Source organism: Rhyacophila brunnea, unplaced genomic scaffold, assembly GCF_057557595.1.
Source record: "Rhyacophila brunnea isolate RB1 unplaced genomic scaffold, BYU_Rbru_1.0 scaffold_17, whole genome shotgun sequence".
Classification (NCBI taxonomy): Eukaryota; Metazoa; Arthropoda; class Insecta; order Trichoptera; family Rhyacophilidae; genus Rhyacophila; species Rhyacophila brunnea.
In genome coordinates, this window is record NW_028232827.1 from 16,286,335 (window position 1) to 16,313,612 (window position 27,278).

Sequence of the window (27,278 nt, forward strand, 5' to 3'; positions counted from 1 at the left end):
ATGGAATGGTTTTCAGTCAATAAGATTTTTTATCAGGTTTGACCAAACTGCAGGTGGGCAATGTACGATTTTCGTTTGTAAGAACGTCTCTATAAGCACAGCAAAAAAGTCAAATCCCTTTGAATGTAGATGGTGCAACATAAGATTTAAACTCTTGTAAACACTATATTATTACAATAAAACATTGTTAAGTCAAATATTATGGTAATTTTGAAATTAACTAAAATGTAAATATTCACACAAATTCACAAAATCTATTTATAGTAGTTTCTACTAATTTCTCTAAGGCTCTTAAGGGCTCTTACGCATTATCGTCTGGTTTCCTGCAACCATGTTTGTTAATGCTGATTTTCTTTCTAATGCTTTGTAGTTACTGTCAACTTGGTTGCCAGCGACGTCTAATACTCCGTTTACACGTGCATGGATGTACTGTGCACAGTAAGAAAATGTATGGGGAAACATGTATTATCCCGCAGTTGGCAAGATTGTGTGCTTTCGCAGCTAGGTTTTCTTCTTTATACATCATATTGTAATACAATATCAGATTGTTTGTCTTGGGGTTTTTTACGAATAATAGAACTCAATTGTTTCTTTTCATAGAAAAATCTTTATTTAAAAATAATTTTCATGTAAAAAAAAATAATAATTCATCTTAAAAATGGCAAATATCACATCATGCATTGCTGAGAGTTTTTTTTGTCATATAAATATTCTTTTTGAGTATTTTTTTATAATTTACATCAATCTTACTTTAAGAAATATATATTTTTAAACAGCATTTCAAAATATTATTATCGAAACAAAATACATTTTATTGCGTGGTATGTCACCTCGCGTTTGCTTGTTAGTTTATAAAACAGGTAGGAAAAAGTGTTAATTTAAAATACAATAAAATAATAAACAAAAAAGGTCATTGAAACAATACATAGTATTATGTTCAATTGACAAAAAATAAGTAAAAATAAATCTCAGATAAGTAATAAAAATAGGTGTATGTATATATAATACGTTATTTTTAAAATAGTATTGATTTCATTGTATGAAATCAATCAATGTAAAGCCACAAAAATTAATTTCTTTTATAAATTAGAAGACTGTAATTATTTCCGTATATTTAGGTTTGTAGTTAAAAATAAATTTAAATATATAGTATATTCTTATTAGATACAAGTGTATTTACAAATCAGCTTTGAGCCTAATCATATGTGTGCATTGAGTCAGTTTGTCGGAGGTTTATGTTAGACCGTCCATCCACATTATTCTGCAGACAATTTGTACGAACCATGTCTTCTGTGCTGTACAGCAGGGCTATGCAAGATGTGAAATTGCAGCCTCACTGTACAACATTGCTGTACAGGAGCCGGATTTTTTAAGTTTACGTCTAAGAGTGAATAAAAATGATTTTGACACAATTACATCACTACTTGTAAATATTCAAATGACACAGATTTTTACAAAAAAATCTTGTGTCAATTTACTGTCACCAAGATAATTGTGGTGTCATTGCATGAAAATCATCAGGTGGAGTGTTTCCCTTAGCTCTTTTTGTGATTATTTGATGTAATTTCTTTTCATAGGTATTGGTTTATTGATTTAACAATGATGGTTATCATGTCAAAATTCACTACCTACCTAGTATGTTTGACATGATGTTAAAAAAATCCGGCTTCAGTTAATTGTTATGTGGATGGAGTCCATCTGGGAGTTGATGGTATGGTCTTACAGAGGCTTAGCGTTCTCTTCGAAAGTAATCTTGGGTACAAAGCCGCTCTCTCCATCCACGCTGTATTCCACAGTCATGAGACGGCCATCAGGCAGGAGCACTTTGTAGGCACCTGTCACTTTTCCTGACGCATCTCCAAGCTCGTTGGCTCCGAAGAAAAGGTTCTTCTCGGGGTCCTTGACATCGTATTTGTATTCATACTGTAATTTAAGAATTTTAAATGTTTTGTTTTAATAAAATATATTCAATAATTATTACTTATTCTATATGGCATTAAGTAGTACCTATACCGAGAAGAAAAAACAAGACAATGACATACTGTTTTATTTAGTAGAACTCTGAAATCTGTAATTATAATTTTAATTACATACCTAATTTCTGAATCCTTAGCAGGAATCATTAATTAGTTTATAGGTTTCACATATAAATGTTCTAGGTATATTGAAGCTATTCAAGAATTACTCGCCCCGCAATATTTAGAAGTATGTATAGTCGTATATATTTTAAACACTCATCTATTGTTATACTGGAAATTATAATAGCTATTCATTATTCACCATCGGTATGTTCTAACTATTTAACCGTAAGTACCGCACTATCTCGTATATCTGGTCTTATTCTTTTACGTGTACGTATGAAAAAAACGTAGCTATGAAATATAGGATTTTAAAGATTTTACTGATATCGAATAATCGAATGTATGATTATTAAAAAAAAAAACAATTGGTTGCTAAAGTAAAAAGATTTATGTCCTTTTCTTGGGCAATCTGAAATTTTGATGTTTTGTTAGATCTCCCAGTTTGTCCAATATATTTTAATTTTACATCACAAGTATATCAATTTAAAAAAAATGATACCGTATCGATATTCTTATTAGTGTTAAAAATAACTTTGTATGCTAGAGTGTGAACCAACACAATCTAGCATGCGAATGGTTTAAATTTCACAACGTCGACCGAAAAATAGTTTTGAATGGAATACGTGTGTTTAAGAATTTTAAATTTCACTCTTTCGCCTTTTGCTTATAACTGATACTCTGGTAAAATCTTTTTAATACTATTGCATTGCGAGCTTAATGATGCTCCATGGAATTGGTATTGTGAAACAACTACGGGTGGGTACTTACAGGCATCGGGGCCTCGTCTCCTTGTGGTGCAGCGCTGCACATGGCGACGAAAGCGACGACCGCTACGCACACGAATGCTATCCTCATATTGGTCATCTTGTGATTTTCTGAAATGACGAAAGATTTATAGAATAATTTATATAGAGTTAGCTAAAGGGCTAGTCATGTAATGCATTTGAATGCAACCTTAAACAAACTTTCATAGAATTCACATGCAAACACGATTTCTGGTGTCCATATTGTGTAGAGAGTCTATTACGAAGACTGTTTATTAGTCATTCGTTAAGCTCTTTATAATTTATTTATAATAAATTCGAAGCAGGTTTGATTTGATTGGTCCCCGGTTATGGTGGAGAAGGTACAGAAAAAAATTTCTTCACTTGAAACTGTATGGATACTGGATGATACCCATGGTTTAATTCGTTTGATCTTCTCTTATGCATGCTTGCAAACTGTCTTTTTTTTTTAAATTGGAACAGGGATTTTAGAAAAAGCATCAGTCATTAAATTTGTTATCCCAAGGTGTAGACGTAATATGCATGAAGGGAATAGCTGTATGTTTTCAAGCAAATTGTTTCAAACTTCAATGTATTCCACTTACGCGAGGTGTGTTTTTTTTAGACAATATTTTATAATTTTTGTCTGTTTAACTAACTCAGTAGACTAAAAGTTTTTACTGTATTTCTATATCATGTTGTAAACTTTTTTTAATTAATATTCATGAGAAATATAAATAAACTAAAATTAAAATTTGATCCTTTCGGGCACATGCCCTAAACATCCAAATGCATGTGCGTTTGACCCAGTCAGTGCACTTCGAAACTGCGTTTGTTTGAGAGATTTTTTTAACAACTTTAAAAAACAACTACTAACCTATATTTCTATAAGATATAAATGTGTCTAACTTGAATTTATTTATATTTATAATATCTAATCGAACTTCGGTGTGACAATACGCTAGATGTCTCTAATACCTCAAAAAGTTTAAAATGACAAAGGTAGAACTTCAATCGCCAGACGTATGAGTCTAATGATACATTTTTTTTGGCCGCCTCTATGAAAGGATAGTTTCCTTCATTTCTATACGCCAAAGATACTGTTCAAGTCAAACCACCTCAATTTATATCTGACGAACCTCTGTAACAATCTTTCCGGTTGTAGAAAAAAAATCACTGATACTATTTTTTAAAAATTACCTGCATTATTGTTTCAAGATCAGCTATCAAATTTTAATTTGCCTACCGTTTATTGTATTATCATAATTGTTATCATTATTGTCTAAAAGCTTTGCGTATTATATTATAATTTATTTATTATAAAAAAATGTATGAAAAAGTACAACCTTGATTTCAATGAGAGCCTCACATGATTATATTGTTCACTAATTGCTAAATTTATCTGCGCACATGTGCAGTGGTGCAGTTGTGGATCTTTTACGATGTCGTCAATAGGCACTAATTAGTACGGAAATGTGAATTTAAATGTTTAGTAAAAAGGTCAAAATTTTAGCAAAAATATTAACGGCGGATTATAGTTAGATAGTTTTTTTTTTATAAGTATATAAAACAATATAATGTGTAGTGTAATTCAGCACTGTAGCATTGGAAATGATGACAGTTATAATAATTCTGATTTTTTAGAAAATCAGCAGAACTTTCAATGAAAATTAATGTAGGTACAATTTGTATTGTTACCTAGGCGAAAAACCTAAAATTGTAGTAATAACTACATAATAAAAGTAAAACGTTGATTTCAGCTTCGAATCTGATTTTTTTAAACTTCTTTATTCATCGTTGGAAAGATTTATTTATGTACCTATTGTTTAAATATGGATATAGTATGTAAATACCTAATACACCTATAATTATTTAAATTATAAACCATTATACTAATTACGGGGTAAATAAAGAATTAATTAACTTGAATGAGTAACTAATTTAATAATAATAAAATTTCTTTATTGTTTTCGTATTCCTCACGAATGGGGATTGTGACTACTTCCAAAAATATCCTTGTTATATCTCTCCAGCGACCTATGCACTCCACTGTTCGCATAGAAGCATCTCACAATCGAATAGGAGACTACCGTCTTCCGCGTTCGCCCTTGATTTTTCCGTTGCTATGTGGAGAAAAGACAGGTATATTTTGGATAATCAGTCATCTAATTTATATATAGACATTTTTTCACTGAATGTGATGTGATGTAATCCTACAATATTATAGTATATGTCTTTTTAGATAATAGTTTTGTTGCTCGCAGTGGCCAGTTGGTATCGGAGGAAATGTTCGTTACGGTTACGAGTGATTTACCATAAAAATTCTCTTGAAAATTACTTGATTTTTAATCATTATTAGCGAAGCTTTAAACACAAATAAAACATATTGACTACACCAGTGGTGTGCATGACAGCATTAAGATTTGATTCTTAATCTTTTTAAGGTATTACCAACCCATTATTAGTTTACCACAATGCTCTGCATCATGATTAACGAATCATGATACGTCCGACTAATCTCTCACGGGTCGCCTATTGTTTTCTGGCAACCATTTGTCACAGTGTTTGGTTTATCGCGAAAATCGATTCAAAATTATACTCTGGTCTCTTGCGGAACACGTTGCAACACGTGTGTACGATATTGTATGGCTGTGTCTTAATTATTAGGAAAATAATGCATTTACCGATTCAGACAAGCCAAAACAGACACGTAGTTTGCAATTGTTAGCGGTGTAGATTGTATCTGTTTTAATTTTCACATCAAAGTTGAATGCAGCTTTAGAATGCTTCACTATGCATGTGTCTGAGCTTTTTACAGTCAGGTGTACGTATAATAAAGAAGTTATCGACAAAAGATTTGGCATATATACTTTAAAATCAACTCAGATATATTATTATGTATAGCTATTAGAAACAACGTTTTTGAAAAAAAAAACGATTACCAGCGGCACATGAACCCGCATCCAATGAATTCGTGCCCATGTACTTTACCAATTGAGCCATGTGCAATTTCTAATTATGACGAAACTAACGAGTAGTTTTTATCAATTACCTTAATTACTAACCGGCGTCAGAATCTCTCAAAAATAGTTATAAGGTACTTGCACTTGCTAATAATTTAATAAACAATTTTTTAGGCAACGAATAATTCCCAGATTTGAAAATTTAACATTCTTTATTGAACATGCATAATTTGAAAACACCTCAGATATCTGTACAAATCTTTAAAAAAAAAAATACGGCGCCCAGCTGCTGTACACGAACCCGCATCCACTGCATACGCGCCAATATGCTTTGGCGTCGTTTAACGGAATTGTGGAACTTTGTCAAAAATATAATTTGTATTAATTATTAGTATTAGTAATAATATAGTAAATATTGTGGTGAATACGTCACATGCAATCGGTTTTGAAAGCTTTGAAAACACCCTTCAATTAATATTAGTTATATATTATTAGTTGTAGTCGATCGTTCCAAAGAGTCATTTAATTATTAACGATTTTAATTTGCAAAAATACTCACCGATTTACTTAGTTAATTTTTTCCTACTTCTTATGGTACAGCCAAGTACTTAAATGCACACAATATTTTTTTGAACACATTAATTAGGTATTATTAGTTACGAGGCATTTATTAAGTTCGTGTCGATTGATTCGAACAAACTGTTTTTTGTCATTGAATTTTTGTTGTGTTTTGCTTATTATCTAAACGTAATAATATTCTTTTGTTTTAACGTAATTTACAAAATAATTAATTAAACACCTACGCGGTAAAGGTTCCTAGGTTATTGACAAGTGCCATTACATAAACCTCTATAATATAGCACAGATATGTTTTTGTAATGGTGTAAAGAAAATGATAAAATATAATTTATTTACGTAAAATAAATTTAAGTACATTAAAAAGTCAGTAAATAATAAAAAAAATATTAAAGTTTAGTATCCGATCAGAATCAATTTACCTAAAAATTATTAATGACATTGTTTTCAAAGATTATGAATTTCCCTTGTTTATTAATATGAAAATTTTGTGTTACAACCCTAATTATTGATGTGCGATTCCAGTTTATTTAGTATGGTTTAATTGGTAGTCATAGGAAAATTAATATTTTATACGTGATAGTAGCAACAAATTGGTGGGTAGTTTTGACATCTTGTAATACTGTATATTATGCTGAAATCTGCGATTGTTTTTTATTGTTCGTCTTAATATTCTAGTCCATTATTTAAAAAAAATATTTCAGTGCAGCCCTAGTAGGTATATAAATCTCCGAGTACACATACATTTCATTTGCTATAAATTAATCTGAAATGCAAAACAACACGGCAGCTAATTTAATCATTAGCTTTAGTAACCTTTTTCAGCTTCACTTTCATACGCTTAGGGTCCGTTTCGATATAAGAATGGTGTCTTACCGCTCGTCCAACGTACGGGCGTTCCGCGGAGCGTTGAGCGGCGCGCGCAACTCAAACGTATAACCGTCTGTGAAAATGTTCGTAGACAATGTCTTTTTTTAGTTATAGGTTTATACGTTTGAGTTTCGTGCGCCGCTCAACGCTCCGCGAAACGCCCGTACGCTGGGCGGGGCCTTAGACGTCTTTGGTTGTTGTATAATAAACATATGGCATTGTTTCGCTTTTAATACCTATCTAAGGTGTTTTAAGCTATTTTTCAAATAAAAGAGAAAGCATTTGGTAGTACTCCGTTTTCCAATAGTTTTTTTATCATATTTTTACAGCGATTTTTCTTTTACCCTACTTACCTACTATATATTATATAGAATATATATACATATAAGTATATTATTTTTAACACTACAACAGGCCACGAGTTCCAATGACAGTAGTGTGTTTAATACAACCACAGGCTTTGAGACAATATCATAAATATAATATTGTGAGCTCATCATGAGTATCGAACCCAGAGCCCCCGGATTAAAGCTATACCACTTCCTATTAATTACCTACAAAATATATTGCTTTTCAATAATAATCGCTTAGGTCATTAAGCTTTTTATTTCGAAATAAACGATACACTTTGAATTGAGCTTTCAAAGCTCTTTACAATACATATCAAATAGCAAGTTTATTGATGAAAGAGTATAATATACTTAGTAATGACATTAAATTTGTGTATATTATTTTCTACTAAAAATACTGGTTTTTACAGTAAACCGATACATGATGATTTCAAGTGATTACTGAATAACTAATTAAATTAATATATGAAATTGATTTTAAAAACTTAACATTTTTTATTCTTGGTTTTTTGACAATATTATAAATAAGTTAACGATGACTCAAATTTAATAAAGCGGAAACAGTAATGACGCTAATATTATGAAAATGTCGTACAGAGATTTTTTCCCATCGCGTTATCTCTTTTTGTCTCATACTATTTTCCGTCCATATGTCGAAATTGCATTATAAGTGTGTTTATTACGCATTGACAATTGCAGCGAATTAAATAATTAAAAACAACTGTTACACAATGTTTTCTTCGGAGACCGCCAAATTTACAGCGTACCTATATTAGTTAAATTTTGTAACTACTTTGAGATAATTTTTGTAAAATCTTACGTTACTAAAATTAAGGTCAATGAAACGCAGTTACATTAGAAACATAATGAGTTTTACATCTATTATTATAATTTAAAAAACATATCCCTATTTTCTTTCATATTTATTGATAGTATGTATATTATCTCATTGTATTATTTTTTTAAATTTCATCCCTTAATTATTATTAACGTATTATTTTGTACCCTGTGATATATATTTTTAGATTAACGATCAATCAAAATAACTATGTTATATATACGTGTTTATATCACGTATTATAAACGTTCATTATTAGTATTATTAATCTTAAGGCTTTTTACTGCTAGTTTATGTTAAAAACTTTACTCTTAAAGAAAATCTCTGCAATAAAGATGAGAAAATTTTCCACCACTTGCTATGTTGCTAGAATTTTCCGAATCTACAAAATTTTTTACTCAAATATTTTCAACGATCTCTTTTATAAGATATCACCACAATAACCAGAGTATGTTATGAATTATTTCACGATGTCGAAAATTGCTGCAATAAAGATCAGAAAAGTATCCACTGTTTTTTGTGTTGTTAAAATTTTCCTGACAAAAAAATAAATAATACGTTTTCACTCATATGTTTCAGCGATTCCCTTTCCAAGAGATTACTACAATATAATTCCGAATGGAAAGTAACTATATTAGATACAATGTTACGGGTTATTTCACAATGTCGATGTGTAAAACAATCAAATTTAATATTGTAATCCTTCTCACCTTTGCTGTGTGATCCTTCGGAACGATAAAAATATACACCGATTTGCTTAAAGCACTGACTTGACTTGACTTGACACAAAAGTATATCTCACGTTACTGACGCTGAATAGTGGGTGTCTCGGCGCTTTTATATGTCTCCGAGATAACTCCCAGGCAGAATATGATAAACTCGGGGTAACCTTGCCACCACCACCGCGATGGCTCAAGTAAATGTCACGATGCACACACAGTCATTTTTACCCCGTATAGGGATGTTTTAATTACATAATTAATATTTTATTATACTATATTGTCGATATGACGTATCAAGTGGTATATTATGTGAATTAATTTTACAAAATCGGTATCCGGGTAGAACTCACAAATCCATGGTAGGGGGGGAAATATAAACAATATATATTTACATGATTGTATAGGTACGTATGTTCAATCATCAAATCAAATTATTTTATACCTAAATATCTTATTAACATATTGGCATTTAATCTTGCCTCTGGGAAGGTCTACTATATTTAAAATATATCGTTTTGTATCCGTGAATATAATTAGCAATTAAATCCCTTTAAAAAAACCCGTATTTCCTGATTATGATGTTAAAATAATAATCAAAATATTGACTCGTGAATTTATTAAATTTAATTATGACAATATTAGGCTTGCGATACTTATTAAATTTTAACCCTCAGACCGCAGTGGCTTGCGCAGAAATTTCCATAACTAAAATGTATTATACCTACCTATCAATTTATTTGAGACATAACGCAATATAATATGTTTTTTTTTTGATAATTACTGAAGTACATTCCTTTATTAATTTCGTGATGGCATACATAGTTTATAGATAGTAGAAAATTAGTTATATTTTAATTCCAGGATGTGTTAGTTAATTTAAGATTACTGAATTATTATGAATCTCTCATGGTTTATTATATGCCTTCTTAGTCGGTTCCGCTGGAGTATTTATATAGTCAGGATCTTCGGTTTCCTATCGTCTGATACAGGGAATACAAAAATAAGGAAAGTTGAGGACACTCAGAGGGCTTTGTATTTCTTGCGTTTTTTGACCTCGTCATTAAGTACTGTGACTGACTTTCGCATTTCTATCTTATTAATCTGTTTTGTGGTCTGGCATTTTTTTCAATATAGCCCGCCCGTAGACTTTTATAATCTACCAACGGTTTACTATTTGACATGGATATCTATCACATAATTCATCGCAGTAACGTCCCGTGGAGGTAGGCAGATCATGCTTTGCGTATATGTAGCACATTATAAAGAGTGGAAAATGATGGAATGAATATAAATATTACACTTTTTAAGAGCAGTGGCGGTTTTCTATGAAGTGTCGACATCTTAGTTTAAAAAATAATCGAAGCATAAAATATTCTGTAACATAACTTTACTCAGGACTTTTTTTCTCAGGGGGGCCTCCAAACTTATCAGCGCTACAAACCTCCACGTAGCTTAAACTATTTGAGAATAGGTTTCTTGGAAATGTTCTAATTCTCATTAAATTGTGTGTAGATATGTTAATTTAAAAAAAACTTTTGATTTATTTGTCTATTTAAGATATCCAAAAATAATTAACAATATAGGTATGTGCCTATGTATCTAACGAATTTTCAAATAATTCAAAACAAAAAATGAAAGACGATGGCATTCAAAGTCCGCTTAAGGGCGGCACTTTGCTTAGGGACTTCACTGGTTTAGCTTCATTCTATAAGTCCCATATCCTAATTATATTAAACGACCTGCAGTTATGTAGGTACGTCGACATTAATTTTATTTGATACATTAAAATTAATTAAAATATATATTTATATGTTGCAATTAGAATTATAATATAGAGAGAGTGTTTAACTGAGAAAATACTCAAAGTAAAGGTGACGTTTTGTATGTACGCCATTGTCTCCGAGTGAGAGTGAATTGATTGGCAAGATATCCCATCAATCAGGCGATCGCTTCGCGCCGGGCAAGGTCGCGCTGGAAAATCGTGTTAACTTCTTACCCGTAGAGTTTCAGTTCGTACCTCGTAACTAATTAATTATTATCCGTCATAACCTTTTCGTCAAAAAAATAAAACGTTATTAATTCTGACGGGCAATTAAAAGCGGATCTGTGACGCTGTCCTCTGAACTCACTCCATAGTCATGACTATCAGCCACCGGCAATGTCTCCCGTCAGGTGAAGGTCCGCCGGCTCACGAGATTGGCTATAGATATTTAGTATCCGATATCCATATATAGCATTTTCACTGAGAATTTTCACCCCATATTATATTATACTTTATAACGTTTTTATTAGCTCGTATTCTTATTTGTCCGGTGGTTGTTTGTCCGGTACAAATCTTGCAATCGATTTTGAACTAACTTCCCGACTAGATAGACATTTGAAACTTTTAGAATATATCAGAACACGATGCCAATGCATTCTTTTAATACTTCTAGTCATCTTTAAGTAGAATTGGATTCATTTTCAGTGAATTCTGTTTTGTATGAAAAGTTATTTCGGAAGAAATCCGTAATCCAATCCATTATTATTGGTTGCTAGGGGTCTGGGGTCCTAGAAACTAAATTATTAATATATACGTGCGTTACTATGGAAATCAAAATGACATTTCAGTATTATTTCTATCAAGTACCTACAAAATTTTTTGATCGTTTAAGCTAGCAAGTCAAGTTTATATGATTCAACAGAAAATTTATAAACGTTATATATAAAAAGTTCTTTTTATCTTGTAATTAGTTGACTATTTCATCACCAATTACTTACTATGTAAATAATTTATTATACGTGAAATAAAAATGCTTTCATACATAACTAATTACAAGGCCGTGTTGTACTAAATATCTTAAAATATCAAGTAGGTAATAATTGATTATCGTTGGCATTGGAACATATTATTCAAATAATAAAATTAGATCTTTCTGGCGCTACAACTCTGTGTGGGTCTTGGTCTCATCCACCATCTGCCTCCATCCACGCCTGTTCAGAGCCGCTTCCCTCCAGTTTAAGATGCACAGGGTTTTTAACACTTTCGACACTATCCCTCAATTTTATACGAGGTCGCCCAAGTCTTCGTTTGCGTTTCGGCTTTCCGAATGTCAGTTTCTTTGTCATGCGTGACTCGCTTATCCTGTGTAAAATGTGTAGGCCCCTGTACAAAGCATACAGCTCGTAATTGTATCTTCGTCTCCACCTCAACTGCGTTTTATTGATGGATCCGAAGATACCACACAGGACGGTCCACACAAATAAGCTCAACGCTCTTTCCATGCTTTTAGTCATGCACCAGTGGGTCTATTCTATGCTTATCGACCGCTAAAGTGATAAAGTGAAAAATATTATCAAACTTAGGGTAGGTTTGTATCAAAATATTAGCACTTATTGTAACAATTACACGAAGCCGGTTTTTATTGTTGCAATAAGTGCTATATTTTAACAGCACCTATCTTGCTGCTGTTAAAATATCGCACTTATTGCAACAATAAAAACCGGCTTCGTGTAATTGTTACAATAAGTGCTAATATTTTGATACAAACCTACCCTAAGTTTGATATTATTTATCAATTTAGTGTTCGATAAGTATAGAATAGACCCACAGGTCTTCGAACCATACATAACAACTACTGGTCTTATTAGGGTTTTGTATAAAATGCATTTTTCAAGTGTCGATTTAATGTCCTAGATTCTAGAACGTGGCACCTTCATTAGACTAAAGCGATTTTAATTATTGTTACCTAACACAATACAAAAATAAAAAATAGATGCCTGTGCAATACTTAAGGCTCTTGGTTACACGTACGCGGTGATTTATTGGTAAACATTATTTACTTATAAACTGAAAATTCATTGTGAACCATTTAAAATAAAAACTAAGTGCGTAGGTACCGCGTTACTGAACAAATATTGGTTTAAAAATGTATTTTTAAATCAATCTACTTATTTTTACACAAAGCACACAAAGCAACCATTAAATAATCGGTTAGTAATTAAGGATTTAATTGATTCCTACCTTATTTTAATATACTAAAACCAATAGCCAACATTATAACGCAATTCGATAAGCATTTCATGTAGCAACTACAAGTTAAAATCATAGGAATTAAGTAGGATGCCCGAAGCTTAATTATAAAAGCACACTGGCGCTAATCCAGCGGATACAGGTTCACATCCCGTCCGGTGTCGTATTTTTTTCTACAAAAAGATTTTTTTCTGGTGTGTATATGTATGAGATGTTTTCAAATTAGGTATGTTCAATATATAGAATGTTAGATTCTCAAATATTGTGTCTTATTCGTTGAATAAAAAAAATAGTTTATTACATTTATTAAATTAGTTCACAATGTATGTTGCGTAGTTTTTATACGTTTTTATGTCAATAAAAAAAATATATTTTTATTATCGAACAATTGGAATTTAACAAATGCTAACAGTTTGAATTTTCTGAACGCGACGTTGCCTTGCCAATTAAAATTTTCTCATCTATCATTCCATGCTAATAATATGCACGACTTTCGATGTTATTTCGATTTAATGTAATATTCTTTGCATCTCGACCTAAGCGATAAAATATGTTTCTTTTTTATTGTAAAACTAAACGGAAAGCCCATCTAAGGATTGCGAAAAAGTATTGCTATTTATTAGGAACTTTATACAGGAATCAATAATTTAGGAATATGTCTTATTTAAAATAACAGAAAAAGACTGCCTAAAGTCCCCTTTAAAGTTTGTACCTAATCCCATATTTTACCACTGCCAAGAATTGTGTATTCGTATTATTTTCATACTAATTAAGGAAATCATATAAATCGCCTGTATGCCTTCCTCATTAGTTTACGTTCGTTTTTATTAATTAAGTTAATAATATTTTTTTTCAGTACGTAATGCGAATAACAACATCGATATTATCATTTATTATAATATGTTCATCTGTCATCGAGTCCAAAATATTGTTTTTTAAAATTGGAACTTCGCAAAAGATCCATGCGCATGCCAAACTATATTTTATGAAAAATATTAAATTATATTATGCGTATAAGATATAGAATTGGCATTTAGGTACTTATATCTTATTCTTATCCCGATTGCATCAAATGAAAAGAGATGACCTTAGCACACGACGACCGCGCAGTGCGTGTTTACATAATATATTTTAATCTGTTAATTAGCGGCTGTATTGGTACAAAAAGTCTCTAAAACCCCTACAAAAGAACAAAAAAAATGTTTGGTCACGTCTGTCTGTAGGTACTAGAAGGTCGGCGGTTTTGTGCGTTACTTATATTTATCATTTTGACGAACTTTTGAACGAAGCTTTTTTTATAAACGGATTATTTCGTTGATTAAATAATGATAATATAATATTGTATTTTTTACATAACGTCATTAAAATAGTTATATAATAATAGTATATAAAAATAATAAATTAATATTTGAATGGTTTGTTTACGTTTGTCTCCATCAATGTTTCCCAAACTTACAACATATACCAGATTTAGTACCTTAGGTGTTTCAAGATTGCTTTTACATACCAATGATTTTTTCGAAATCATTATATAATAAGGGATGATTTTTGTCGTACCAAAAACATTTCATATTGCTATTCCGATGTTCAAAATGAGTATTTCTGACAAAATTATGGCATGGAAATAATGCAGAATTTAGCACATATTTTTGGCATCTAATTACATATCATAAATAATATAAATATATGCATACCAAACTACTTACTATAGTATTTACAAATCTTTCGTTTACCACTGAGGGAGAGGCGCCACGGTTTGGGAAACACTGATCTACCTAAGTGTATTTTTTGCTTGATAATAATATGTTTATCTCAACCCGTTAATGATATTGATTATGACGTGTATCTTATTTGTATTAATTGTTTCATTGATCATCATCGGCACAACAACCCAATATCCAGGAAACGACTCCATTCCCTTCTGTCAGCCGCAAGCTCCCTCCACTGAGTTTCTCTCAGGGATGCTGTGTCTTTTTCTACTTACCCCAACCATCGCAGTCTAGGCCTTCCGACCCTCCTTTCCCTTTTTCGGATGGCTGGATGTTTTCCATTTCATACATGACGTCACTCCCTAAGGGGGAAGGAAGTCTAATATAATGTGATGATTCGCGGTTTGCAAAAAATGTGACGTCATAAAAAGCCTTCAAAACATTAACTGATTATTTTTTGAAAATAAAATATTCCGTATCGATAATTTTCACGAATCTAGGTCAAAAATGTAACGTAATTTAGACAGGGAAGGAACAAATTAATATCTCACCATGAGAATAATCTAATTTAATAATATAAATATGATGATGACAAAGTATTGGAAAAATAGTTTGGTAGGTACCTAATAATATATATATATATTTTTTAGCAGACATAATTTGAAAACACTTCTGAGAAATATATATAATATATATATAACTTTGAAATAAACACCAAGCAGGATTCGAACCTGCGCCACTAAACTATACGTATCCTATCAAATTGTGACAAAGTTAAAAAAAATCTACTGGTTATAATTATATTTCTCAAAAGAGTTTTCAAATTAAGTACCTATGTTCAATAAAATAATGTTACATCCTTCTGAATTATTCGTTGAATAAAAAAATAGTTTATATATATATATTTTTTTTTGATCATCTGCCGTCAATTCACCAACTAATTCTACTCCTCTCGAACGTGAGCTTTTCGCCGTCGCGTGTTTCTTAACTTTTGTTAATCCAGCAGTTTTTACTGTAGTATTTGGCCTCTTAGTACCTCTCGACCACCACTGTATGACGCTATTTGACCAAAGCTCATCAAATCACCAAGCGACGTATCCACCCAATATCCAACATAACTTGGCAACGTCTGTCATATTTTTTCTGCAATAGTCTTTCCGAATTATGCCCAACATGTATCATTTAATACCACGTTAACTTTCTTGCTGTCTTACATATTTTAGGGTAGGGACGTATTCCATAATATGCATAATGTGTTTTTTTATTTACACGAAATATTAATTTTCTGATACATTCGTTAGTTGTATTTAGTATAGTGAAAGGTCCATTGTCCGGATGTCGCTTATCCGAACGACCGATTTTCTGGATGAGTCCTTTCTTAATAATGTATCTTCTAAAGGTTGTACGATCTTATTTATTATGGTTTATTAACAAATATTAGATAATGTACGTTTACATTTTTATATACTTAGGTAGTTCTGTGATATTAGTAGTGATATTATTTGTAGGTATATTTGTATTTACAGATACGGCTTGCCAAGGGGCCTTAGCCGTTGGCGTACTTTGTCAAGATGCTGCATTATATTAGGTTCAGATAAAGTTCAGAAGCTGTTGTGAAGAATGGTGTTTATTGGAGAAAAACTTTTTTTTTAATTATTAATAACCATGTCCTTGCTTTTTCGTACATGGTTGGTTGTTAATTTTTAACAATCACAAACACCCAGGGTTTGAGAAAATCACGTAAATATATTGTGTCCTCACTGGGATCGAACCCAGAGCTCCCGGATGAAAGGCCAGTGCTTTGCGTACTGCACCACGAGAGCCGCTGAAGAAAAACAATTACAGTGTGATACAGTTTACAGTTGAAATGAAATCGATCAGATACCAACAGATCGATAGTTAAAGTCCAAGTCTCTTCGTCCAGGTTACTTTCGAATGGCGATGTATTTTTGAACTTATTAGCATATGCCAGGTACTGCCTGCCTTCTCGGGATTGAGCAGCATAATCCTAGATAAGTCGGTAGGCAAGTTGTTACAATTCTTAAAGCTATGTTGTACCTACATACTAAATCAAAACTAAATATTTGAGATGGTCCAGCAAACTCCGCTCATTTGGCCGCCACATTTCGGTTCTGGCCTGTTTTCGGACGGCGCTCAAAAATGTAGGTATATTCGAGTATTAAACATTTTCATTTTTATATAAATTATAATCTATTATCTGGATTTTCGATTAGGTATACGGACCGCCAATGGTTTTAATTAGTCCAAATAGTCGGCGTTCTTAACAGACACTTACTTAAAAATTTCCTTTTTTGTCTAGTTCCGAAATAGTTTTTTGTTTATAATATTCCATTGTATTGGTGTTAGTAAAATTAAAAGTTCAATAGTATCGAACCACTTCGTCATTCGTATGTAACAAACTTCGTTTTGATTCTCAAGTATTTACAATACCTTTATGAAATTCTCACACTATGTTGAAATAACTTGGTAGATCGTGGAAAACCTGCATTATAATATTAAAACTACAAAATCAAAAACAGCAATGTTCTTCAGAAGTGGACTTGTTTTTCATGATTTCGATTTTGTTTATCTGACATGTGCAGTATTTAATTATAGATCAGTAGGTTAAAACGGTCTCTTACTATTGAGTTATGACCTATTGTCTTTTTCACGAACCTCGAGCGATGATTAGTTATATTAAAACTATGTCATAAATTTACATTTATATTGAAATATAATTTGTTTCTCATATACCTATTTATTTAAATCTACATTCATAATGATAATAGCATTACAAATACCTACGTACTAGTTCTAACACCAATATACTATTGTGTGACATATTATACGTTTACTTGGATTTGTATCCATCGATTTATTTATGAAATATCTATGAATAACTTAATATAATCTAACCTAACCAGTTAACATGGCGGAAAATATTTACTTATGTTTGTGATCAAACAATAATATGTCTCGATTGCTATAAGGAATGTGTCCGACTGGAATAAATCCAGTACACAAACTATAAACTAAATACACAATGGGTATTTTAAGTCACTGGAAAGACAAGGATTGAATATACATAATTTGAAAACATCTCATACATATAAGTACACAATAGAAAAAATAATTTTGTAGAAAAAAATAAGACACCCGACGGGACTTGAACCTGTATCTGCTGGATTTACGCCAGTATATTTTTCCAATTAAACTACGGGCATCTTAGTTAATTACGACGATTTTAACACTCCCGTTGCCACGATGGTCTCGCAGTTTAGAAATGACCTTAAATCATAGATACCCCACTTATTATTATGTATATAAACGTCTACTTTTAGCTATTTGTAGATAAAATATTTAGGCATAAAAAGAAAAATATATAGGTGGTTGAATTGAATGTTTTATATGTAAAATTAATCATTTTTCGAAAGTCTAATCAATATTTTGATAAGACAGTGATAGGGCTATCTAGAAAGATATATGTTAGAGAAACGCGCATAATAGTAATGTAAACATGAGACACTATTTTAAAATGTCATTTGTTAGTCAGAGATAGAAATGTATGTCTTTGTTCAACATAATTCCGTGAATAATGCAATCAGTTATAGCCTCCCATAATATATCGAACCTTGAAGTATACATTGTTCAAATACATCTGACGATAAACGCCAAAGCAACCCTTAACGCAATGTTATTAGTGTTCATTTTACCGTGTTAACTTCGCTACATGTGGCGTTTATTCATAAACAATTAACGAAAAGGATCCAATGCTATTGACCATTGTCTAGTCAAGTCATAAAACCTTTTTTCCCGGATTTAGAATACAGACCCTTGCTACAAGGTTTGTAAAGATTACATCAGTTTGTGGGACATAGGCAATTGAAAAAAATTCTCGAGCGGGCTAAATAAAAACAGCACAGCATGTGGCGTGGCGTATTCACATGTTCTACATGTTTATACTATTATCATATTAGGCAATGCAATATGTTAAATATTGGCAAGGGTAATATTATTTCATTCTGTTTTAGAATTTTAGGAAAATAATACAATGCGATAAATTTCATAATATTGATGTACCTACCCATTCAAATGTTGTATTCAAACCCAAATATTAAACCCGTTTAAATAAATACCCTGCATTGAAATAAGACAGCTACAGAAAATGTAGGTATGTTCTAATGACTAGCATCAATAATAATATATTTGTATCTATAGTTAACTGTAGCTTTGTAAATTGCGGTGCGGTGCGGTTAATACGATATTCTAAAATATCCTTTTTTTGACGATATTACTAATACCTACCTATATTAGTTTTTTTTAATTATAAAAGATTATAAATGAGACATTATTTTGTTGGTCCATGGTTGAACCGTAATAAATTGTATTGTCGTCGTAAATCACTAATAATAGCTTTCATCCGAAAATAATAATGAGTCAGCAAATGCAATTTAAGTGCAACTAGGTAGTACACGTGGAGTTTCTTTTGTTTATGAAGTAGACACACAGTTGCAAACAATATTTTATAGTGTTTGCAGCATTTTTATTTTTTAATTTTACAAGTACCAATAATAAAATTATAAAGTAGGTACCTACTTACATACCTAATATGTAAATAAATAATCATAGTGAACCTGTTGTGTTTACATGATATTGTGTTATAATATTATATATTATTATTAACTATATATAATAATATGTCCATAATATCGGTGGATTGTATGTAGGTACAAGAAATTCATATTAAGATTACTGAATCATTCTAATTTCATAAGTACTTACCAAATAATATTATTATATAAATAAATATTATCATACTCAATCTGATGTAGGTATATACATAATAATATACTATTATATTATTTCTCAGTGGTGAATTGTGGAGGTAGACTGTTAAGATCCGACATAAATAGTGCATTGTGAGTCATACGTACCTATTTGTTTTTATTGAACTAATACTACAATAATTTACATAATATGGTGTTATATAGTTTTTAAAAATCAGATAAACCCAGGCCGAAATAAAACCATAATAGTTTCGGTACGCTTTGGGCAATCCTACAATTTTGTGCACACTTTTTCATTCATACTTCTCTTTTCGTTAAATATAAAATACATATTATTATTACACGTCATGTTGTTGGTATTTTTTAACTCTTCAAGTGAAGCGCCTAGTTTCAGAAGCCCTAAAAAGGTTTTCATAAAATTTTGAGTTTGATATATATTTAGATATATGTTTTTGTCCACTATATATTGGACAAAATGTAAGCAATAAAACTTAATGTGTTCATTAAAATATATCGAAGCCAATATTATTTCATAATATGCTAGGTATCTATTATTTTATGTGGCGAACGTAATAACGAACGCCTGCACACGTGTTATTCTACCTTACAACACCCTCGTCCGCTTCGGATGAATTAGCCATCCCCACTCTCCGTGAAATGACAGCGTGTGTTCGTTGTTCCATTTAAAACAGATCGAGACACACCGTGGTTTGGTTATGACGTACATTTATCGATGTCCGATTATTATACACGATTATAAGATAATTGCATGTGATATACACAGAATAACATGTTAAACGATGACTAAATAGTATTTAAAAACATACTTTACCTTTTGAAGCAATCAATTAGCTTTTAAAATGCCTTAAAATGCCAAATTTCTAGCGGGACACTGAGTGGACGGCATGGGAACGGGCGTAATTTTTTTACCATGGTAAGGGAAAGGTTAACTAGTAGTGGTTGGCTATCGGTTTTAGTATGTTGAATTAAAGTAGGTATCAATTAATTCCTTAATTACTGGGTGTCGTATTTTTTTCTACAAAATGACTTTTTCTAGTGTGTATATGCATGAGATGTTTTCAAATTATGTATATAGTATGTTACATTCTGAAATCTTGTGTCTTATTCGTTGAATAAAAGAAATAGTTTATTATAAAAAAAGGCGAGGGTTGGTTATTATGGTAAAAAATGATAGCACGATGAGACTTTAATGTCTCAAGTACCCTTTGTACACAAATAACAGGTAACATTTTTAGTTACTTTAGAAAATGGATACAACACTAAATATTGTTCAGTGGCAGCATACTGGTATTTTCATTTGGTAATATTATAATATTAAGTATAATATTTGTTTTCTTCTATATTTGACATTAACCCAAAAATTATTACATTCATAGCTGTGTGTAAGTAATGTTAATTATGGCGCCTAAAATATTTAACCTAATACTCGGTAAGCCCGAGTATATTCTGAATAATATAATAATGAACTTATTCTTTTAATTTGACACACCGCTGTTTGCCACAGGACAGTATCAATATAAACATGTGAGGTCACGTGACTTTTGATTGACAGCTTCAAAAATATTAGCCAAGAGAGCGTTTGAGGTCACGGCAGATGAGAAGGTACTTTACCTGCCTATTTACCAGTGTACTGTGTGTCTGGTCTCTGCACGGCATCACATTTGAGCAAAATAGATAGCTTACCCTTTCGACGGCAATGCACATAATTATTATTAACATTACCTACTCACTATTTATATAACTCCATGTAAACACTAAATCTCTTAAAACAATATAATATGGTCATTTTCCTCTTAAAAATCGATTGGGAATCATGAATATAAAACAACTTACACAGTATTGATATTGTAAAATAGATTTTATGTATGTGTAACAGTTCTAATTTCAGACGTACTCAAATTGCGCAAATATTATTTTTGTAATAAAAAAATCTGCTTTCCTACGTAACTCCGTACTTTCATTCATCTATCGAAAAATAATATTGAAAACAAGATTTTAATCCTACTATTTACTAGATACATATTATATTTTCTAAACAAATGATATTTCAATGCCATAATACAAAGTATATTTGTTGGTTTGTCCCTATAAATTTAGTTTTTTTTACCACAGATTAAATTAGAGTCTGCATACTTAGTTTGGAATTTTTTTTTGTTTGATTTTTACTGCTGTCAGAATTGTTTTCATGTTGACATATCGTATGCCTGCCAGATATAATATATTTTTTATATAGATGATGTGTCTTTTATTGTTTTGTCAAGTGCCTACAATAAAATTATCGACATCATCAACGAAGCGACCTCATGCAAAACCGGATACTTCTGCTAATATTTTCCACAATAATTGTAGATTTTTGTTCCGTGTCTTTATCTATATTTCATATTTCAAATTATCGATTTCGCCACAGTGCTGCCTCGCCAATTGTGGTTTAATTATAATATGTGTACTATAATTTTGATCAGCGTCCTATGTACTTATATTAAATATGTATATTACCTACATACAGCAAAAATATTATGGAAAATCGGAAAATATCATAAAAAAAAATATGTTGCGTGCAGATTTCATTTACCCTAGGCCTAGAGAGAAAAACTTTTAATCTCAAAAGAAAATATTCGATTTTCACTTAGGAAAAAACTGTAAAATTTGTTTCAATATTTATCGATTTGTACCCCAGAAAAGCTAAAAATAAAGTTTTACAACGTGATTTTGAGAAGAAAATTTTTCTTTTCGCAGGTCAGAAAATCTGAAAAATGACCATAAATATATTCGCATACTTTATTTTTCCCTTCTTTTTTTAAGTGTACTATAAGTTTAAATGCACACTGTCTTGCCAACTCGTATTTATAATGATAACTGTTATACAATTTATTTTTTTAATTTTATACATTATTTATTATCAATAGAAGATATTATAATTAAATACGTTTTAATATAACGTTAAAGTTAGTATGACATCCGCAGCAGTCTTTACGACACCCCAAACAATAAATGCGTTATTATTTAATTTAATATATTCTTGACAAAGCTTTTTCTTTCTCACTAAATTTTCCGGAGCTCTTATACTAAATATTATATTAAAAAAACAAACTGTTACTTTACAAATTTATATCGTACACATTACCAGCTACTTCCATGTCTACATCAATAGTATTGAAGTTATATCACTGTCATAATATTATTTCTGCGCTTTGGTTTCATTCATTTTTCACTGCATTTCCATTTGACGGGTAGATGTGATGCAACCGTAAATTACCCAGTGACCCTTTAATACAAAGAAACATGCGCCGTTTTTGCAATACATTTATTTTTATTTACAAAGCCGATAATTAATTTTATTTTCGTTTTCTTACGGAGTCTGAATAAAGCATTCGTTTGATGACGCGTTTTAAACCTATGCATGGACATGATAATGATATTATGAGGTTTTTTATTTATTTTTTCCGTGTAAATACTCGTTAATAATATAATAGGCCAACAGTGAATACATATGGCCACTTCATTTAGTTTTGAAGACCTATTATTTATTTTCTTTGTTACTTATAAATAATAATCAATTTGGTTACAATAATAATATAAATATACAACAGCAATACGTTTTTGTGTTAGTTATTGAATAATTTCCTAGTAAATAATTGAAAAAATATATGTAATTAACCGACGAGCAATTTAAGTTTTTCCTCAAATGTATTTTTGTCTTAATTAATAATATGCTCTTTGGTTGAACGATAGAATCCATATTACGGTGGTATAAGTTTTAGGGGTTTTGTTAGGTAGTGAGCTATTCACTAAATCTAAAAAAAAGTGAGAGGGAATGCTGTAAATACACCAGAACTTAGCATGTGATCCTGCGACCTCAATGTCTACGTTTCGAGTATTTTATTAACTCCTTTTACCCATCTAAACTAAAATCTACTTATCAATAGGTAGTGACATCGCGTTTTTATGGCGGTACCCCTTGGGATGCATTTCAAACCCCGTTGTCGTAAATGTCATAAAGCCGATTCGCCACACAATTTCAATTTATGCACAAGTGTATTCTCCCCATATGAACACTTTTTTTCATCAGTATCGACCTCCCAATTGAACCAATAAAAAGCATTCTTTACTGAATACTAAACTTCTCCCTGCACACCCGTTGTAAATACAAAATATTATACATAACTTTGTACTTTCTATTGTGTCAATAAATGAGTTTTAACAAAAACAACCCCTCTTACCGAAAACATTCCACTCTTTCTCTCCTACAATGTTAGTTTGTTTTTTATTAGGTAGTCGATTTTTTCACTCCATCTGAGATGACCTGTCATTACGTGTTCCATTATCCAACCTAAATAAACTGTAACTTGTTTATAAAATAAGCAAACTTTGCCGTGTGGTCTAATAATAATGTTCGGTGCCTCCAAAAAGTATCTTTCCCCGAATCGGTATGAATGGTGCATTTATAAAGTTTATCCCTCGCGTTGTTAATCACATAATCGACCGATTGGGTATTGACTATATTTTCTACACAGTGGTTTATTACACCGATTGTAACTTATCAGACAGGAGTGGCGGCTCTCGTGGTGCAGTGCGTAAGGCGCTTGCCTACCATCCGAGAGTTCTGGGTTCGATTCCCGGTCAGGACATAATTTTTATGTGTATTTCTCAAAGCCTGGGAGTTTGTGATTGTTCAAAATTACTAACAAACCGCCTTGTACGAAAAATCAAGGACATGGTTATTAATAATTCAAAAAAAAATGTCATATGGGAGTAAAGACTGTTTAATAATTATTGTCGTTAGTTATTGCAAATGCGTTTCTCCACAGTAGACTAATAATATTGTTATTTGTAAAATACAACAGTATTAGGAAGTTGTTCTAACAATTTTCGGCAGGGTAGTTAGTGCATACATATTGAAAAAAACTTTTTTCAGATTGCTCTCGTGTAAAGTTGCGAATTGTCAGTTACGCCCTTTTGACTTAGCAAACTCATTTAGATTATACAAATAGCAGACACAGTTGAATAAGAGTTTACATGAAAAAATTCTCACAAAACGGTTTTCACTGCATACCTACTTTCGTAAATATATATAATTTTATTTTCTTTTTACTGACATACAACAGTGGTGAAAAATACTCCAATTATCAAGGAAAATTCATGTAATTTATAATAAACGTGGGCTTAAAAAAATTCAGAGTGGGTTTTGCGACTCGTCGACTCTTCAATTATTGCTGAACTTTGTATATAGTTGCTCTTCACTCGCTATTCGTGAGCCAAAGAAAGGTGACGAAAAGTCTTATAAATCAAAAAATTACTTGAACATGCCAAATGAATCATATTGCATACAATATGTAGGTACATATAGGCAAAGGGATGAGTCAAATTAACACATCTGAATTAATAAATTCCACACAGAAACAATGGAGTTCACATACAAAACGGTCCGATAATTGGCTCTCCTCAAAAGTAGCGATTTTAAACTTCACGCCTTCTTCCTTTTGCACACAGTAAAATTACCATCGCTAAAATGTTTTCGAAAAAAAAAACTTTTGTACATACTATACATAATGCTGGTTCCCATATTCTTTTTATGTAAGCTAATTGATTATTTTACAAGATAACTCTATCGTTTAAGCTGTTTTTGTTTGGCATCCGCTGTGGGAATGGGACGACTTGGCACTGCGAACTGGCCTCCGCCGATTGGCCTCCGGTAATTGGCCGCCGGTACAATCGGACGCCGGCCCAATTGGACGCCGGCCCAATTGGACGCCGACCCAATTCGACGCCGACCCAATTGACCTCCGGGAGGATTGGACGCCGCACAGTTGAATTAAATGCGCAAAGGAATAGACGTACGTTACGATTTGTTGGAGTAAATAAGCAAGTCAGTTTAATATGCTTCTGTCTTCTCAGTAGTTGTACCTTATTATACATTTCGCGCTTGACACATTTTTGATATAGATTGAGAATAATTATTATGCCTTATGATGTTTATTGAAAGAAAATAATTCTTCCCTCGCTAAAACTGAAAGATGTGCATAATCAATTAATTTATTGTCTATACATGGGTACTTATTTATATTTACAACAAATATTAAAAATAATATTAGATGTTAGAATGAAAATAACATTATATTTCAGCGTCTTAATATTATAATAAAGCTTAAACATGTATATTATTATGCATAAATGCGTATTTTAGGATAGTATGAAATTACAAACAAAATATTGTATAAATGTTTCAGTAGTTTGATTAATAAACTACTTAGGTACTGGGTGCCGGACGAAATCCCGAACGCTGAAATCCCGAATGGCCGGAATCCCGAAGGCCGAAATCCCGAAAAATAAAAAAACACAAACATCAATAATTGCGCAATCTTTGCAAGAGAGACAAAAACCCATTTTTTGTGGAAATATAAAAAAATGTAAAATACAAACATCAATAATTGCGCAATCGTGAGCGCAATTTTTGTAAGGGAGACAAATCCCATTTTTGCGGAAAATGGGTTTTTCCGATTGCGCAATTTTTTTCAGGATATTGAGGATATTTACGATTGCGCAATTATTGGTATTTGTATTTTACATTTTTTTAATATTTCCACAAAAAATGGGTTTTGTGTCTCTTGCAAAAATTGCGCAATTATTGATGTTTGTATTTTTTTTCGGGATTTCGGCCTTCGGGACTTCATCCGGCACCCAGTACCTAAGTAGTTTATCAATCAAACTACTGAAACATTTATACTTAGCAGATAACTTACTTAATATTTTGTTTGTAATTTCATACTATCTTAAAATACGCATTTATGCATAATAATATACATGTTTAAGCTTTATTATTATGTTAAGTCGATAAAACGCTGAAATATAATGTTATTTTCATTCTAACATCTAACATTATTTTAAATATTTGTTGTAAATATAAATAAGTACCCATGTATAGACAATAAATTAATTGATTATGCACATCTTTAAGTTTTAACGAGGGAAAAATTATTTTCTTTTAATAAACATCATAAGGCATAATAATTATTCTCAATCTATATTAAAAATGTGTCAAGCGCGAAATGTATAAGGTACGACTACTGAGAAGATAGAAGCATATTAAACTGACTTGCTTATTTACTCCAACAAATCGTAACGCACGTCTATTCCTTTGCGCATTTAATTCAACTGTGCAGCGTCCAATCCTCCTGGAGGCCAATTGGGTCGGCGTCGAATTGGGTCGGCGTCCAATTGGGCCGGCGTCCGATTGTACCGGCGGCCAATTACCGGAGGCCAATCGGCGGAGGCCAGTTCGCGGTGCCAAATCGTCCTAGACCCATCCGCTGTTTACAATGTGGAGTAATCGACAATTAATTTGATTAGAGCGCAGGAAGTACTTTTTCGTTTATTGAAATTTAAACATCTGTAAAATTTTAACAAAATCTGACTGTCCTTGGCCTTTGGACACGCATTTTTTTCTTATATAAATTTCATAATTACAATAATTATACCAAAGTTTTTCTTAAATACAAATCATGGGAATTATTCTTTTTATTTATAAATTATGTATAATTAAGTGTGTCAATGATAAGAAGATGGTAAAACTGCTCATTATACTAAC

At 31.5% G+C, this 27,278-nt stretch overlaps 2 protein-coding genes across 2 annotated transcripts in view; one reads left to right on the top strand and one right to left on the bottom strand.

Annotated features, from left to right (window-relative positions):
- Positions 1 to 27,278, top strand: part of LOC147073764 (putative ATP-dependent DNA helicase HFM1) — a 118,872-nt gene that overhangs the window by 18,962 nt on the left and 72,632 nt on the right. The window lies entirely within an intron of this gene.
- Positions 585 to 9,280, bottom strand: LOC147073766 (pro-resilin-like). The gene is made up of 3 exons (XM_085944914.1): positions 9,153 to 9,280; positions 2,850 to 2,956; positions 585 to 1,923 (listed from the first exon to the last, which is right to left on the bottom strand). Exons 2-3 carry the CDS (start codon positions 2,943 to 2,945, stop codon positions 1,720 to 1,722), a joined length of 300 nt encoding a protein of 99 aa, XP_085801040.1. The 5' UTR covers positions 2,946 to 2,956; positions 9,153 to 9,280; the 3' UTR covers positions 585 to 1,719.

What these genes read in the sequence shown, in the direction of transcription:
- LOC147073766 (XM_085944914.1), bottom strand. Translation starts at nt 2,945, where the DNA reads ATGACCAATATGAGGATAGCATTCGTGTGCGTAGCGGTCGTCGCTTTC. An exon ending in GAGACGAGGCCCCGATGCCT is followed by an intron (nt 1,924 to 2,849) that starts GTAAGTACCCAC and finishes CTTAAATTACAG; the next exon opens with TATGAATACAAATACGATGT.